This window comes from Bombina bombina, chromosome 4 (genome assembly GCF_027579735.1).
Source record: "Bombina bombina isolate aBomBom1 chromosome 4, aBomBom1.pri, whole genome shotgun sequence".
NCBI lineage: Eukaryota > Metazoa > Chordata > Amphibia > Anura > Bombinatoridae > Bombina > Bombina bombina.
Window position 1 is genome coordinate 704,450,950 of NC_069502.1, and position 19,531 is coordinate 704,470,480.

The 19,531-nt window shown below is 40.5% G+C and overlaps 1 protein-coding gene across 1 annotated transcript in view; it reads right to left on the reverse strand.

Annotated features, from left to right (window-relative positions):
• The window catches only part of LOC128656756 (uncharacterized), a 141,955-nt gene that overhangs the window by 109,104 nt on the left and 13,320 nt on the right, over positions 1-19,531 (reverse strand). Inside the window, exon 2 of the mRNA XM_053710891.1 lies at positions 10,713-10,832. Within this exon, the coding sequence (XP_053566866.1) occupies positions 10,713-10,832 (120 nt within the window). The remainder of the gene's footprint in view (positions 1-10,712; positions 10,833-19,531) is intronic.

Genomic DNA, 19,531 nt, shown 5'->3' on the forward strand with positions numbered 1-19,531 from the left:
AACTGCATGCCCTATCTGAATAATGAAAGATAATTTTTTATTAGACTGTCCCTTTAAGGATATGCATGTTACATACAAATTGAGTCAACCATCCACATAAAGAAACAACTAGGGACCTCATTAACTAAACCACCTTTGTACTGCTCCCAATAGAATTGTATATAATGGAACATGTCTAGCTTCTGTCTTTAAAAACAAAAAACTCTAATTCTCTAAAGAGAGGGGTTTGCTTGTTCTATTAAGCCATTCCTGTTCTGTTGAGGGATATTGGGATTTCCAATTCTGGGCAATAATGGAACAAGCACTGTTCAAGCAAATTTGAAAGAAGGAATGTTTAATCCTACAAGTGAATTTAACAGGGTAATTGAGAAGGGCTGATTCCATAGAGAGGGAGGCACCATCGGCAGCAAAGTGTTGGAGAAAAAGTTGGTGTTAGAGGTAATGTGAACCTGACTGCAACCATCTTGTTCCTCGCAGCCATCTTGTGATGACTAGCATCCATTTTGTAATGATTAGACTTTATTATAATGGGTTATTATGTAGTGGGAACTATGTGCTTGTTATGGGACTTTCCTTAGCTGTTCGGCCTTGTAGAAGCTTCCTGGCTGTACGCCCAGAAGAATATTATATCAATAAGATGGTCCAGCGACCTTGCTGTCTTCGCAGATGGTAGCTTATTATGACTATTGAATATTGTTTATGAGCTAGTACATTTCCAGAATCACACTGTGTAAAATGACGCGGTCCAAACGTGTCATCCCCTTAACCCTATATGCTGTTACTGAAGTCTATAAGAAATGCTTGCACTGTTCAATAAAGATGTTCTAGGAGCTCCTTATCAGATAAATCTGCATCTGCTTCTCGTGGTACCGTAGGCCCAAGGCTTTGGCCTGCACTGACACCCCCCCTGTGGGATTTACACCTAACAGTTGGTCTTCCAAAAAAAGAGTTAGTTTATCACAGCTCCACTAAACATGAAGCATGGTACTGAACTCTCAAAAGCCTCGCCAACAGGAGCCCGCTGCCCACTTATATATCATCTTAAGTCTTTAGGGAGTCAGATACCATCTTGTGAGTATTTTATAATTCAATTCTAAAATGTATTAAGAGGTGGATGATTTTCTGGTACAATCGTTTGTCGATGATTATTGTCAAGCTTATGCCCCAGCTCCTTCTGCCAACTGTTAATATGAGGGGAGAGGGCTTTCTCTCCCTCCTAGAATTGTTTTTTGTGTCAGAGCCAATGACCCTTTTAATGGCGAATTGGATAAGCAAAGGAGTTCAAATGGTGTTGGGTGCCTTAGCAAGCTATGCTTGACAAAGTGAGGGAGTTCAAATGGTGATAGGCCAAGGACATCAAGGTCTCTTCCTCCCTGGGTCCCTAACCTGCAGCCACAGAATACATGCCTTCAACCAAACACATTAAGAGACAAAATTTCCCTAGACACATAGAAAACACGGAAATGGACTGCGCTCTCAAACCAGACAGGGTGCACCTATCATGACCCTCAGGCAGTTAACCCCAAACGTTATATGCTTTGTGTTAATAATTTTCTCTCATAATTTTCCCTATGGACGTTGCACCCAGGCTCCCTGAGACCTGTGCAACTGTCTGAGTGCTGGTGAGCACCCAGGGCTTTAAGTTTTAAAGGGTTATGGGACGTGTACCTAGTGTGGTTTGAGAGCACAGTCCATTTCAGTGTTCTGGAGTTGCAGTACTTTGTGTTCATGTTAAAGTGCATCAGTGAAATCAGTCCAGAGTTTTTTGCACTCTCACACATGGATATACGTTTTCCAGTTATCGAAGGAGCAGCTGTTGGTTGTATCTGTTAAAAGCTGAAAAGGTTCCTACGACGGCATCTTCATTCAGTCTGACTATTCGGCGAATCACTGCATAGCACGTGAGGAGGCTGGCTCCAGCAATCGCCACAAACAGGTTTATTTTATTTTATGTAGAGCGTTTCACATACCTCATATTCTTTTCTACTTGCATTACTTTCAAAGTGGAATATACAATTCTATTGGTGTCCTTAGTTTTGTGCATTCCTTCTCCCCCACTCGTTCCATAATGAGTGGGGGAGAAGGAAGGGAGGGAGGGAGAGAAAGAAAGGAGTGAGTTGAGGGAGGTAGTGAGTTGAGGGAGGAAGGGGGTTGAGGAAGGAAGGGAGAAAGGGAAAGAAGAGAGAGAATAGAAAGGGAGGGAAAGAAGAATACACTTTGAAACAATCACTGCTCTTTACATGCAACAACATACAGTAATTACCATCATTAAAGTAATGAAACTTTTTAAGTGTCCATTTACTATTTACTCCGTGGGTTCATGAATGCAGAGAAAGCTAGCTATTAGAGTTTATGATTAGACATCACAAGCTGATTTAAGCAGTGGACAGACGCATCCAGTCTGTTACTAAGACCAGCAATAAGCACTGCGCTCGCAGACCCACCCCAGCAGACAAGGGGAGGCAGCATATAGGTACAAGGTTTTCTCCTCCAGCCTCACCTTGTAAGCATATTCCTGGGCAAGTTTCTCACCAAGAAAGCTTCCAATGCAAAAATGCTGGTGGCTCTAATTGACGCAACACTTTGAAGGAGAACTGCTTGTGAAGAGTGACCTTAATCAGCGCATGTGCCTTGTCTACTCTGTAAAAGCCTGCACTTTATTGCTCACTGTACTGTGTGCTGGCTTTTAGAGAGAGGATAGGGCAGGTGTGCTGCCCCTCCCAAATCTGCTGCCCTAGGCACCAGCATTGTTGGCCTAGGCCATAATACGCCCCTGCATTCTTCCATTCCTCAGGAGAAAGGATAAGGGGCACAGGAAATTTGCCTACCACTGATCTAATGGTCTGAATTTTTGTATATCACATTAATCTATTTTTTTCCAGCCACATACACTAAAGGGATTAAGTATGAGTTTTTGACAATGGATTTTCTTAAAATAGGTGTTTATTTATGTGCTCTGCCTTGCTTTTCTGTGTATATATATATATATATACACATAGATACACTTAAAGGGATTTTACACAATTAATAAATGCTAAATATAATGATATATTCAAAGCAGAGATTATACAGAGGATAACAATTGTAGATGTATTTTTTTTCAATTGTATTAGCTGTTTAAATTTTGAAGTTATAAAACGTATAATTAGTTTCAATAAAGTTTTCAGTTTCAATAAAGTAATGGGCAACTCCATGTTGGAACCTAAGTTTACCCTTTATCTGTCTTTTTTTGTTGAGGACAATTAGAGACAGATATAAAACAGTCAATAAAAAAGAGGATGTGCAAACAAGGCTGTGTAGACTACAGCAACACTTATCTTCTGCACATCAAGTAAAGCCCAACACATCTTAACCTATATATATATATATAAATATAGATATATATATATATATATATATATATATATATATATATATATATATATATATAAATCACTTAATTGAAGCAGTACAAAACCATGAGAAACTCTATAAAACCAAAGTAGTTCCAGTGTTGCTGTATCAGGTAATCCCAGCCATGCACATTTCGAGCTCAACCTAGCCCTTGTTCACTGGCATGTGTATCCAATAAATATCAGTAATACAAGATGCCAGAACAATTCACAAAAATTAAAATGTAATAACTACACATTTTGGGGGGTTATATTGTATGAAAACATAATTTATGCTTACCTGATAAATGTATTTCTCTTGTAGTGTGTTCAGTCCACGGGTCATCCATTACTTATGGGATATATTCTCCTTCCCAACAGGAAGTTGCAAGAGGATCACCCAAGCAGAGCTGCTATATAGCTCCTCCCCTCACATGTCATATCCAGTCATTCGACCGAAACAAGACGAGAAAGGAGAAACTATAGGGTGCAGTGGTGACTGGAGCTTTAATTAAAATTTAGAACTGCCTCAAAAAAAGACAGGGCGGGCCGTGGACTGAACACACTACAAGAGAAATAAATTTATCAGGTAAGCATAAATTATGTTTTCTCTTGTTAAGTGTGTTCAGTCCACGGGTCATCCATTACTTATGGGATACCAATACCAAAGCTAAAGTACACGGATGATGGGAGGGACAAGGCAGGAACATTAAACAGAGGAACCACTGCCTGTAGAACCTTTCTCCCAAAAACAGCCTCCGAAGAAGCAAAAGTGTCAAATTTGTAAAATTTTGAAAAGGTATGAAGTGAAGACCAAGTTGCAGCCTTGCAAATCTGTTCAACAGAGGCCTCATTCTTAAAGGCCCAGGTGGAAGCCACAGCTCTAGTGGAATGAGCTGTAATTCTTTCAGGGGGCTGCTGTCCAGCAGTCTCATAGGCTAAACGTATTATGCTACGAAGCCAAAAAGAGAGAGAGGTGGCCGAAGCCTTTTGACCTCTCCTCTGTCCAGAATAAACGACAAACAGAGAAGTTTGCCGAAAATCTTTAGTTGCCTGTAAGTAGAACTTCAGGGCACGGACTACGTCCAGATTATGCAAAAGACGTTCCTTCTTTGAAGAAGGATTAGGACATAATGATGGAACAACAATCTCTTGATTGATATTCCTGTTAGAAACAACCTTAGGCAAAAACCCAGGTTTAGTACGCAGAACTACCTTGTCTGAATGAAAAATCAGATAAGGAGAATCGCAATGTAAGGCAGATAACTCAGAGACTCTTCGAGCCGAGGAAATAGCCATCAAAAACAGAACTTTCCAAGATAAAAGCTTAATATCAATGGAATGAAGGGGTTCAAACGGAACACCCTGAAGAACTTTAAGAACTAAGTTTAAGCTCCACGGAGGAGTAACAGTTTTAAACACAGGCTTAATCCTAGCCAAAGCCTGACAAAAGGCCTGGACGTCTGGATTCTCTGCCAGACGTTTGTGTAAAAGAATAGACAGAGCAGAAATCTGTCCTTTTAATGAACTAGCGGATAAACCCTTTTCTAAACCCTCTTGTAGAAAAGCCAATATCCTAGGAATCCTAACCTTACTCCATGAGTAACTCTTGGATTCACACCAATATAAATATTTACGCCATATCTTATGGTAAATTTTTCTGGTAACAGGTTTCCGAGCCTGTATTAATGTATCAATAACCGACTCCGAAAAAACACGCTTTGATAGAATCAAGCGTTCAATCTCCATGCAGTCAGCCTCAGAGAAATTAGGCTTGGATGGTTGAAAGGACCCTGAATTAGAAGGTCCTGCCTCAGAGGTAGAGACCATGGTGGACAGGACGACATGTCCACTAGGTCTGCATACCAGGTCCTGCGTGGCCACGCAGGCGCTATCAGAATCACCAATGCTCTCTCTTGTTTGATCCTGGCAATCAGTCGAGGTAGCAACGGAAAAGGTGGAAACACATAAGCCATGTTGAAAACCCAAGGGGCTGCTAGTGCATCTACCAACACCGCTCCCGGGTCCCTGGATCCGTAACAAGGAAGCTTGGCGTTCTGGCGAGATGCCATGAGATCCAGCTCCTGTTCGCCCCAACGAAGAATCAGTTGAGCAAATACCTCCGGGTGAAGTTCCCACTCCCCCAGATGAAAGGTCTGGCGACTTAGAAAGTCCGCCTCCCAGTTCTCCACGCCTGGGATGTAGATCGCTGACAGGTGACAAGAGTGAGACTCTGCCCAGCGAATTATCTTCGAGACTTCCAACATCGCTAGGGAACTCCTGGTTCCCCCTTGATGATTGATGTAAGCCACAGTCGTGATGTTGTCCGACTGAAATCTGATGAACCTCAGTGTTGCTAACTGAGGCCAAGCTAGAAGAGCATTGAATATTGCTCTTAATTCCAGAATGTTTATTGGGAGGAGTTTCTCCTCCTGAGTCCACGATCCCTGAGCCTTCAGGGAGTTCCAGACTGTGCCCCAGCCTAGTAGGCTGGCATCTGTTGTTACAATCGTCCAATCTGGTCTGCGAAAAGTCATTCCTTTGGACAGATGAACCCTTGACAACCACCAGAGAAGAGAGTCTCTGGCCTCCTGGTCCAGATTTAGTAAAGGGGACAGATCTGAGTAATCCCCATTCCACTGACTTAGCATGCATAGTTGCAGCGGTCTGAGATGCAGGCGCGCAAATGGCACTATGTCCATTGCCGCGACCATTAAGCCGATTACTTCCATGCACTGAGCTACTGATGGGCTTGGAATGGAATGAAGGACAAGCATTTAAGATTTTTGATAACCTGGCCTCCGTCAGGTAAATCTTCATCTCTACAGAATCTATAAGAGTCCCTAGGAAAGGAACCCTTGTGAGTGGTAACAGAGAACTCTTTTCCATGTTTACTTTCCACCCATGCGACCTCAGAAATGCTAGAACTATCTCTGTATGAGACTTTGCATTTTGAAAACTTGACGCTTGTATCAGAATGTCGTCTAGGTATGGAGCCACCGCTATGCCTCGCGGTCTTAGTACCGCCAGAAGCGAGCCCAGAACCTTTGTAAAAATTCTCGGGGCCGTAGCTAACCCGAAGGGAAGAGCTACAAACTGGTAATGCCTGTCTAGAAAAGCAAACCTTAGGTACCGATAATGATCTTTGTGAATCGGTATGTGAAGGTAGGCATCCTTTAAGTCCACTGTGGTCATATACTGACCCTCTTGGATCATGGGTAGGATGGTTCGAATAGTTTCCATTTTGAACGATGGAACCCTTAGGAACTTGTTTAATATCTTTAGGTCTAAGATTGGTCTGAACGTTCCCTCTTTTTTGGGAACCACAAACAGATTTGAGTAAAAACCTTGCCCTTGTTCCGTCCGCGGAACTGGGTGGATCACTCCCATTACTAAGAGGTCTTGTACACATCGTAGAAATGCCTCTCTCTTTATTAGGTTTGTTGATAACCTTGACAGATGAAATCTCCCTTGTGGAGGAGAAGTCTTGAAGTCCAGAAGGTATCCCTGAGATATGATCTCCAACGCCCAGAGATCCTGGACATCTCTTGCCCAAGCCTGGGCGAAGAGAGAAAGTCTGCCCCCCACTAGATCCGTTTCCGGATAGGGGGCCCTTTCTTCATGCTGTCTTAGGGGCAGAAGTAGGTTTTCTGGCCTGCTTGCCCTTGTTCCAGGACTGGTTGCCTTTCCAACCCTGTCTGTAACGATTAGCAGTCCCTTCCTGTTTTGGAGCGGAGGAAGTTGATGCTGCTCCTGTCTTGAAATTACGAAAGGCACGAAAACTAGACTGTTTGGCCTTTGATTTGGCCCTGTCCTGAGGAAGGGTGTGACCCTTACCTCCAGTAATGTCAGCAATAATTTCTTTCAAGCCGGGCCCGAATAAGGTTTGCCCTTTGAAAGGAATATTAAGCAATTTAGATTTAGAAGTTACATCTGCTGACCAGGATTTAAGCCATAGCGCTCTGCGCGCCTGGATGGCGAATCCGGAGTTCTTAGCCGTTTGGTTAAATGCACAACGGCATCCGAAATAAATGCATTAGCTAGCTTAAGGGCTCTAAGCTTGCTCATAATCTCATCCAATAGCCTCTTCCAGAGACTCAAACCAGAATGCCGCTGCAGCAGTGACGGGCGCAATGCATGCAAGGGGCTGTAATATAAAACCTTGTTGAACAAACATTTTCTTAAGGTAACCTTCTAATTTTTTATCCATTGGATCTGAGAAAGCACAGCTATCCTCCACCTGGATAGTGGTACGCTTGGCTAAAGTAGAAACTGCTCCCTCCACCTTAGGGACCGTCTGCCATAAGTCTTGTGTGGTGGCGTCTATTGGAAACATTTTCTAAATATCGGAGGAGGGGAAAAGGGCACACCGGGTCTATCCCACTCCTTGCTAATAATCTCTGTAAGCCTTTTAGGTATAGGAAAAACGTCAGTACACACCGGCACCGCATAGTATTTATCCAGCCTACATAATTTCTCTGGGATTGCAACCGTGTCGCAATCATTCAGAGCCGCTAACACCTCCCCTAGCAATACACGGAGGTTCTCAAGCTTAAATTTAAAATTTGAAATTTCTGAATCCGGTCTCCCCGGATCAGATCCGTCACCCACAGAATGAAGCTCTCCGTCCTCATGTTCTGCAAATTGTGACGCAGTATCGGACATGGCTCTCGTATCATCGGCGCGCTCTGTCCTTAACCCAGAGCTATCGCGCTTGCCTCTTAACTCAGGCAAATTAGATAATACTTCTTTCATAACATTAGCCATATCATGCAAAGTGATTTGTAAGGGCCTTGATGTACTTGGCGCCACAATCTCACGCACCTCCTGAGCGGGAGGCGAAGGTACTGACACGTGAGGAGAGTTAGGCGGCATAACTTCCCCCTCGTTGTCTGGTGATAATTTCTTTACCGGTAAAGACTGACTTTTATTTAAAGTAACATCAATACAATTGGTACACATATTTCTATTGGGCTCCACATTGGCTTTTAAACATAATGAACAAGTAGATTCATCTGTATCAGACATGTTTAAACAGACTAGCAATGAAGGCTAGCAAGCTTGGAAAAAATCTTTCAATAAATTTACAAGCAATAGAAAAAAACGCTTCAGCGCTTTTAAAAACACAAAAAAACTGTCACAGTTGAAATAACAATGAACTAATTCAGTTATAACCAACAAATTTAACAGTAAATGTATGAATTTAGCAGAGGATTGCACCCACTAGCAAACGGATGATTAACCCCTCAATACCCAAAAAACGGATAATCAATTTCAGATTTAACGCTTTTATCACAGTCAAACACACTGTCACAGGTCTGCTGTGACTGATTACCTCCCTCAAAAATGAATTTTGAAGATCCCTGAGCTCTCTGGAGACGTCCTGGATCAAGGAAGAAGAAGCAGGAAGACTGTGCTAGAATTTTAACTGCGCAACAAGACGCTAAAAAAGGGCCCCTCCCACTCATATTACAACAGTGGGAGACCTGTTACAACGGTTTCTATGCAGAAATAAACGTTAGCCATATGGAAAAAAATCATGCCCAAAAAGATTTATCACCAAAGTACCTCACAAAACGAATAACATGCCAGTAAACGTTTTAAAAACAACTTTTCCAGTGTTATGCAAAGTTATCACTAAGCCTGCTACCAGTCGCTTCTACTGCAGTTAAGGCTCATACATTTATTTCAGTATTAACAGTATTTTCTCAGTCAAATTCTAGTCCCTAGAAAATAACTCAACTGCGCATACATTTATCAGCCTGATACCAGTCGCTACTACTGCATTAAAGGCTGTACTTACATCATATGGGTAACAGCAGTGTTTTCTTAGTCAATTCCATTCCTAGAAAATATTATACTGCACATACCTCATTTGCGGGGGACCCCGCATGCTATTCCCTTTTCTGAAGTTACCCCACTCCTCAGAATGTGCGAGAACAGCCAGTGGATCTTAGTTACGTCTGCTAAGATCATAGAAAACGCAGGCAGATTTTCTTCTTCTAAATACTGCCTGAGAGAAAAAACAGCACACTCCGGTGCCATTTTAAAATAATAAACTTTTGATTGAAGAATAATTAAGTAAAAAACTCCTATCTCCTCTCACAACCTCCTTTGTTGAGACTTGCAAGAGAATGACTGGATATGACATGTGAGGGGAGGAGCTATATAGCAGCTCTGCTTGGGTGATCCTCTTGCAACTTCCTGTTGGGAAGGAGAATATATCCCATAAGTAATGGATGACCCGTGGACTGAACACACTTAACAAGAGAAATTTCCTTATTTGTATGTTTAACTTTTACTTCAAAATTGAAAAAAATTAATTTTCATAGCTTGTCTTTTTTTATTCTGATAAAAAAAATACACCTCCTAGATACCAGCACCTTCAAATACACTATATAGCAGTTTAACTTTAGATTTTAAATGTTAAAATGATCACTACTTTTCTATCTAATCTCAAAGTTGAAAGAGCCAATGGACCTCACCTTGGTCTAATCTTCTTTTGCTATCTCCTCTTATCTTTTTTGGCTTCTCTATACAAAAGCAATGTCTTGCACACTGAAAGGAGTCACATCTGAACTGTGAAGGGATCTAAAATGTTTTGTTAAAGGTGTTTGGGATGCTTGGTTCTCAATTGCTTAAAAAAAATCTATTGTTTAGGGATTTTTTAGTACGTCCCACATATTGCTTTTCACACTCCCTGCAGGTAAGGAAGTAAATGACATGGGTTTGATTACAATGGATATCATATCTAATAAGTCTGCCTGTGACATGAGAAGTAAAAAATACCCCCCCTGTTTAAAAAGGGCACATGTACTGCACCTTCTCTCTCTACTGCCAAGTGTTTATGACACATAATTAAACATTAATATTACAATTTAAAACTGTTTAATGTCCCTTTATCTGATCCAACATTATCAATAAGGAATTATACAGTTAAAGGGACAGTAAACACATTTTACTGCAATTGTTTTTAATAGCCAAACTCTACCCACCACTTGCCTTATTTGCTGGAGACAATTTTCAGGCAACAAGGTTAGTCCCAGTAATAATCTAAGTATAAAATGCATTGTTTTGAACTTTTTATCAAATAAAGCCAATTAGGGAAATATATGTAGCAGGGTTAGCCTTGAGACACCAGCAGGGTATGTTTCAAGATCTGAGAATTAGAAGGGGAAAAAAATCAGCGCTAAATTATGTGGAACGGGGCAAACTAAATAATTAAAGTGTATTGCAAACTTGTTTTATTACACATAACTAAACATTTAGAATTCTCAATGTGTTTACTGTCACTTTAATAAAGTAACAAATATTCAGTAGGAAAAAAAAGCAGACACTTACTATGTTGACTCATATGCAGATAGTAAAGAGCTGCTGAGTGCTGGAGATCTGCATTTTCAGAAAAAGCCAAGATCTTTAATGCATCCAGGGTTTCTTTTCCAAGAGGAGTTTCTTCAAGCCCTTAAAAAGACCAAATACGGAATGTTAAAATAGTTATTATTCTAGGCTGATTACTTAATGTTCAATGGAAATGGTTACAGAGACATTGAAGTCAATTTTATAAATGCATCATAAAAGAATCAAGGCATTAAAAAGTCTGGTTACAAAATAAATACTTAAAGGGGCAGGAAACCCCCAAAATGTTCTTTGTTCTCTTGTTATCCTTTGTAGAAGGAGCAGCATTGCACTACTAGCAGCAAGATGAACACATCTAGTCAGCCAATCACAAAAGTCAAATTTATGCAGGCACCAATTAGCAGCAGCTCCCACTAGTGTAGGATATGTGCTTATTATTTTTCAACAAGGGATACCAAGAGAACAAAGCACATTTGAAAATAGAAGTGAATGTAAAAGTGTCTTAAAATTATATGATCTATCTGAATCATGTAAGTTTGATTTTGACTTTCCTATCCCTTTAAAGAGATATAAAATGCTAAAAGTTTTATGCAACCCTTCCCCAGGTCTTTATACATAGGTAATATAGTCAAATACCTTCTATTTTTTTGTATTTTGAGGTTTTGCCACTATTTACTTTACAAAAACTGCCAATTTCCAAACCTGGGTTCTCTGCTGTAACGCAATCTAGGGGAGCGTGCATGGGCTATTTAATAATACTACTCCTGCAAAAGTTGACGTCACGTTTATAGTGCTCGCGCGACCAGAGTAAAATCGCAGGCTGGGCAACACAGAAGAGGAAGCAAAGGAACACATTTGTTAAAAGCACATGCATGATTACCTTGGATTTGTTTGCGCTTATGCTCGGGAGCGCTCACATCACTAATGAATATTTAAATTTAATGCGCTGTGATTGTCCAAATATTTTTGTGAACAATTTATCAATTTATGGAGCTGGATAATATTACGTCACAGTTGAAAATAAATATTATATTTATATACTGATGGAAGCTTTGTTTCAAAGATCAAGTGTGTGCAATTAAAGTAATATTATATAATCTTTCAAATGATGTGTTTATCATATGTACATTTTTATAATCCTTTACGGACCATTTAAACTGTCATTTTGTTTTACAGTCAATGGACACACACCTAACAAACTAATTTTCTAGCCTTATTTGCCGTGGCCAACTAGGAAAGTATACAGGATGGAATTCCAAAATCCAAAATTATTCTGAAACCCAAACTTTGTATTTAATATTTTAAAAAAGTAAAAAACATAATTTATGTAAGAACTTACCTGATAAATTCATTTCTTTCATATTGGCAAGAGTCCATGAGCTAGTGACGTATGGGATATACATTCCTACCAGGAGGGGCAAAGTTTCCCAAACCTCAAAATGCCTATAAATACACCCCTCACCACACCCACAAATCAGTTTAACGCATAGCCAAGAAGTGGGGTGATAAGAAAAAAGTGCGAAAGCATAAAAAATAAGGAATTGGAATAATTGTGCTTTATACAAAAAAATCATAACCACCACAAAAAGGGTGGGCCTCATGGACTCTTGCTAATATGAAAGAAATTAATTTATCAGGTAAGTTCTTACATAAATTATGTTTTCTTTCATGTAATTAGCAAGAGTCCATGAGCTAGTGACGTATGGGATAATGACTACCCCAAGATGTGGATCTTCCACGCAAGAGTCACTAGAGAGGGAGGGATAAAATAAAGACAGCCAATTCCGCTGAAAATAATCCACACCCAAAATAAAGTTTAAATCTTATAATGAAAAAAAAAAATGAAATTATAAGCAGAAGAATCAAACTGAAACAGCTGCCTGAAGTACTTTTCTACCAAAAACTTCTTCAGAAGAAGAAAACACATCAAAATGGTAGAATTTAGTAAAAGTATGCAAAGAAGACCAAGTTGCAGCTTTGCAAATCTGATCAACCGAAGCTTCATTCCTAAACGCCCAGGAAGTAGAAACTGACCTAGTAGAATGAGCTGTAATCCTTTGAGGCGGAGTTTTACCCGACTCGACATAAGCATGATGAATTAAAGATTTCAACCAAGATGCCAAAGAAATGGCAGAGGCCTTCTGACCTTTCCTAGAACCGGAAAAGATAACAAATAGACTAGAAGTCTTTCGGAAAGTCTTAGTAGCTTCAACATAATATTTCAAAGCTCTAACTACATCCAAAGAATGCAACGATCGCTCCTTAGAATTCTTAGGATTAGGACATAATCAAGGAACCACAATTTCTCTACTAATGTTGTTAGAATTCACAACCTTAGGTAAAAATTTAAAAGAAGTTCGCAACACCGCCTTATCCTGATGAAAAATCAGAAAAGGAGACTCACAAGAAAGAGCAGATAATTCAGAAACTCTTCTAGCAGAAGAGATGGGCAAAAGAAACAAAACTTTCCAAGAAAGTAATTTAATGTCCAATGAATGCATAGGTTCAAACGGAGGAGCTTGAAGAGCCCCCAGAACCAAATTCAAACTCCAAGGAGGAGAAATTGACTTAATGACAGGTTTTATACGAACCAAAGCTTGTACAAAACAATGAATATCAGGAAGATTAGCAATCTTTCTGTGAAAAAGAACAGAAAGAGCAGAGATTTGACCTTTCAAGGAACTTGCAGACAAACCTTTATCCAAACCATCCTGAAGAAACTGTAAAATTCTCGGAATTCTAAAAGAATGCCAGGAAAAATGATGAGAAAGACACCAAGAAATGTAAGTCTTCCAGACTCTATAATATATCTTCCTAGATACAGATTTACGAGCCTGTAACATAGTATTAATCACAGAGTCAGAGAAACCCCTTTGACTAAGAATCAAGCGTTCAATCTCCATACCTTTAGATTTAAGGATTTGAGATCCTGATGGAAAAAAGGACCTTGCGACAGAAGGTCTGGTCTTAACGGAAGAGTCCACGGTTGGCAAGAGGCCATCCGGACAAGATCCGCATACCAAAACCTGTGAGGCCATGCTGGAGCCACCAGCAGAACAAACGAGCATTCCTTCAGAATCTTGGAGATTACTCTTGGAAGAAGAACTAGAGGCGGAAAGATATAGGCAGGATGATACTTCCAAGGAAGTGACAATGCATCCACTGCTTCCGCTTGAGGATCCCTGGATCTGGACAGATACCTGGGAAGTTTCTTGTTTAGATGAGAAGCCATCAGATCTATTTCTGGAAGTCCCCACATTTGAACAATCTGAAGAAATACCTCTGGGTGAAGAGACCATTCGCCCGGATGTAACGTTTGGCGACTGAGATAATCCGCTTCCCAATTGTCTATACCTGGGATATGAACCGCAGAAACTAGACAGGAGCTGGATTCCGCCCATACCAGTATTCGAGATACTTCTTTCATAGCCAGAGGACTGTGAGTCCCTCCTTGATGATTGATGTATGCCACAGTTGTGACATTGTCTGTCTGAAAACAAATGAACGATTCTCTCTTTAGAAGAGGCCATGACTGAAGAGCTCTGAAAATTGCACGGAGTTCCAAAATATTGATTGGTAATCTCACCTCCTGAGATTCCCAAACCCCTTGTGCTGTCAGAGACCCCCAAACAGCTCCCCAACCTGTCAGACTTGCATCTGTTGAAATTACAGTCCAGGTCGGAAGAAAAAAAGAAGCCCCCTGAACTAAACGATGGTGATCTGTCCACCACGTCAGAGAGTGTCGTACAATTGGTTTTAAAGATATTAATTGAGATATCTTTGTGTAATCCCTGTACCACTGGTTCAGCATACAGAGCTGAAGAGGTTGCATGTGAAAACGAGCAAAGGGGATCGCGTCCGATGCAGCAGTCATAAGACCTAGAATTTCCATGCAAAAGGCTATCGAAGGGAATGATTGGGATTAAAGGTTTCGACAAGCTGAGATCAATTTTAGACGTCTCTTGTCTGTCAGAGACAGAGTCATGGACGCTGAATCTATCTGGAAACCTAAAAAGGTTACCCTTGTCTGAGGAATCAATTAACTTTTCGGTAAATTGATCCTCCAACCATGATCTTGAAGAAACAACACAAGTCGATTCGTATGAGATTCTGCTAAATGTGAAGACTGAGCAAGTACCAAGATATCGTCCAAATAAGGAAATACCACAATACCCTGTTCTCTGATTATAGACAGAAGGGCACCGAGAACCTTTGTAAAAATCCTTGGAGCTGTTGCTAGGCCAAACGGCAGAGCCACAAACTGGTAATGCTTGTCTAGGAAAGAGAATCTCAGAAACTGATAGTGATCTGGATGAATCGGAATATGCAGATATGCATCTATTGTGGACATATAATGCCCTTGCTGAACAAAAGGCAGGATAGTCCTTATAGTTACCATTTTGAATGTTGGTATCCTTACATAATGATACCACCTCCATAGGAGGCAAAGTTTGTAAAACTGATTTGTGGGTGTGGTGAGGGGTGTATTTATAGGCATTTTGAGGTTTGGGAAACTTTGCCCCTCCTGGTAGGAATGTATATCCCATACGTCACTAGCTCATGGACTCTTGCTAATTACAAGAAATATTAACAACTGCTTTTTTTCTTTCTTCATCTTTAAAGTGAAGGTAAATTTTACCCTATCTGAAGACATGAATGTGTCTATTTTTAATATAAGAAGCTGATCGCTAACTTTATTTTTCAATTTTTAATCAATATGATTAATATATTTATATTATTATACTCCTACCGTTTCCGTGTATGCTCCTCCCCACCTATATTTCCAGACTTTCAATGCTGTGACGTATAAAGCGGTCCCACCCGCTCTATACGTATCTCCCAAGCGCGTGCACGACCTTCGTTTATACTGCGCATGCGCGAATCGGCGATTCTGTCAACTTTTGCGCATGCGATAATCTAAAATTCCTGCGCCAACGCGCATGCGTAAGCAGACACTCATACTAGTCCTACTGACATGGAATACGCTTGCACAAAACGGGAGCGCATATCGAGTTTAAGATTGACAATCTAAATGTAACGCATGCGCAGTTTAAAAGGGAGACGGGTGACGTGGATTGACGGCCGCCTAACGGCCAGAATTTCAATTGGATGTTAGGAGAACATGATCTGGAGGTAAAAAAAAATAATAGAAAACGGGTTGAATCGGATCAGCTAAAAATCCTTATTTATTACAGTGATAACTTTTTACATCGACAAAGATGATGAATGAAACTCGTACTAATTTTGGTCAAATAATCTAATTCAGGATCAAGAAAAAGGTAACTTAACCTTCACTTTAAGTCTATATGTATTTAAACCAACAAATATTATCATTCCGATGGTACTATGTACACAAAAGTAATATAGATCTACCTTCAGGTTGCATGTATAAGCTGTATTACATGTAAATATTGTTTAAATGACGTAAGATATTGTTGTTTACACTTGGTTCCATCCCCTCTCCAAACTGTCCCATTTTACAGATTCAAATATTCCACAATCCAAAACTACTCCAAAAAGCAGACCTTTTTCTGGTCCCAAGCAGTTTGGATCAAGGGTTCTCTATCTGTAAGTCAGTGAGCTCTAACACCAATCAAGAAATCAATCTAATAAGTTTCTGGAATTATTTAAGTCAAGAAAAAGCATAATAAACCTTTAAATGTAATTACAATTTAGGTTTTATGTCCCATTAAAACATAGAATACCTCAAAACTACCAAACTTACAACAGACGTGGGCATGTTTCAGTTAGTAAATATAACAAGCATTACATTATTTCTAGATAGCAGTTATTAGAATTGTATGTAGTGGCTTAGGAAACAAGCTTCACACAATTTAAGGTAAACAAACGGATTAGAGTTGTGGTTATTTTTTTACAATAGGTTCAAACTGTGAAATGCATTAGTATTAACATTTTCATTAAACAAGTCACCATTCAAAACTTTAAAGCACTGAAACAATTATTTTTTTAGAGATACATATTTATGATAGCTGAGTGTTGCTTAAAATCAGACGAAGAACAAAAAAACAAAGGGACAGTAAAGTCAAAATTAAACATCCATGATCCAGATAGAGCATACAATTTAAAAAAAAACTTTCCAATTTACTTCTTTTATCTAATTTGCTTTATTATCTTGATATCTTTTGTTGAAAAGCATACTCATGTAGGCTTAGTAGCAGCAATGTTTTAACTAGCTAATTGGTGGATGAACATATATGCCTGTTTGCATTGGCTCACCCAATGTGTTCAGCTAGCTCCTATTATTGCAGTTCTTTCAAAAAAAGATACCAAGAGAATGAATAAAACTCCCCCTCCCTCTACCCCTCACACCAAACTTCACAGAAGTACTAAGTCACTAGATCTGCATCAGCTCGCTAGCTCTCTCAAACCTCTCCTCTCATCCATCACCTCCTTTTCCTGCCCTAACCAATCTATCTGCCAGTATAATTCCACCCTTACATCGGTCATTGACACTCTGACCCCTCCAACCTTAGCTCAGAAACCACACTCTCATCCTCAGCCCTGGCATACTCCTCTGACACGATACCTATGCAGATGCTCCTGTACTGCTGAGCGACATTGGAGGAAATCTCTGAGTTCAGCTGACTTTCTTCACTACAAGTTCATCCTGAACTCCTACTATTCTGCCATTAATCTTTATAAGCAACAATATTTTTCTAATCTCATCTCTACTCTTTACTCTAACCCTAAACGTCTGTTCTCCATGTTCAACACTCTTCTCCGCCCACCCCCACCTCCTAACACAACCTCTCTCTCAGCTCAAGATTTTGCAAGCCCCTTCAAAAACAAAATTGACTCCATCAGAAGTGAAATCAGCTCTCAACATACTTCCAATCTCCCACCCCCTCAAAAGCTCACGATCACCCAAAACCCAAACATCCAAAAATGCAGCTCTTTCGCCCCTATTAATGAGGATGAGGTTTCTGCCCTTATACTGTCCTCCCACCTCACTACCTGTCCCCTCGACCCCATCCCCTCACAGCTACTCCCCTCCCTCTCTTCTACCCTCACCCCCATACTTACACACATTTTCAACCTCTCCCTCAGCACTGGTATATTTCCCTCATCTCTAAAACATGCACTGGTCACACCTATCCTCAAAAAACCTTCCCTTGATCCAACCTCCCCTTCCAATTACCTCCCTATTTCCCTACTCCCTCTTGCCTCAAAGCTCCTCGAAAAGCTAGTTTACGCACGTCTATCCCATTTCCTTACACTAAACTCTCTTCTTGACCCACTGCAATCTGGATTTCATTCCCATCACTCTACAGAGACAGCAATTGTCAAAGTTACCAATGACCTACTTACAGCAAAATCCAAAGGCCACTTCTCTCTGCTTATCCTCCTTGACCTGTCTGCAGCCTTTGACACTGTTGACCACCCTCTTCTGCTCCAAACCCTCCAATCCTTCGGCATCTGTGACACAGCTCTCTTGTGGTTCTCTTCCTATCTGACTAACCGTACATTTAGTGTAGCCTTCTCCGGAGCATCCTCTGCCCTGTTACCACTTTCTGTTGGGTACCTCAAGGCTCTGTCCTTGGTCCCCTTCTCTTTTCAATCTACACGTCGTCACTAGGTTCCTTAATAAAGTCCCATGGGTTTCAATACCATTTGTATGCCGATAACACCCAAATCTACCTCTCTGCACCAGACCTACCTCCTTCCTTACTAACCCGTGTCACTAACTGTCTTTTTCACATCTCATCTTGGATGTCCTCTCACTACCTTAAGCTAAATCTCTCCAAAACTGAACTCCTTATTTTTCCCCCTTCTTCCAATGTCTCCACCCCCAAAATTTCTATAACTGTTGATAATTCCATGATTACCCCTACCCCGCACGCCCGATGTCTTGGGGTCACACTTGACTCAGATATTTCCTTCACTCCTCACATTCAGTCATTGGCTAAAGCCTGCCGCTTCCACCTTAAAAACATTGCTAAAATTAGACATTTCCTTACACAAGATACAACCAAGATTTTAATCCACTCTCTCATCCTTTCCCGCCTCGACTACTGCAATTCCGTCCTCTCTGGTCTACATAGCTGCCGCATAGCTCCTTTACAATCCATTATGAATGCCTCTGCCAGGCTCATCTTCCTTACTCGTCGCTCTTCATCTGCTGCACCTCTCTGCCAATCCCTTCACTGGCTTCCTCTTGCCTCTAGAATTAAACATAAAATCCTCACCCTGACATATAAAGCTCTCAACTGCCATGCTCCCCCCTACATCTCAGAACTTGTCTCTAGATACTCTCCCTCCCGTCCCCTTCGATCAGCTCAGGATCTCCTCCTCTCTTGTTACTTCCTCACATTCACAGGACTTCTCCAGACTGGCCCCCATCTTGTGGAATTCCCTGTCTCGCTCCATAAGACTCTCCCCTAGTTACTGCAGCCGCGGTCCAAGCCTTGACCGAAGGATTTCTTCTCCTCGGTAACACCCTCTGAACACTCTCTTGACTTACGGTACAGTAAACTGTATCTATTTGCGGTACAAGCCGTTATTTTCTTTCCACTGTTCCAATATCGGCATTCATTTGCATACGGCCACCTGCACTGTGTTGATAAATATGAACTTGGTGCTTGTCTTTTAAGTTTTATTTTATGATATCACTGTTATGCCATATCTTTTAATTATCATTTTTATGCTATATCTTTTTTATGTCATAGATTATCAATTAGTATCTGCATTATTCATCATTTATAGGTTTTAACCTGTTTTTTCATTAGGATTTTTCCCCAGTTGTATTTACATTACAGGGAGACGTCCCTATTTTTAGTGTATAT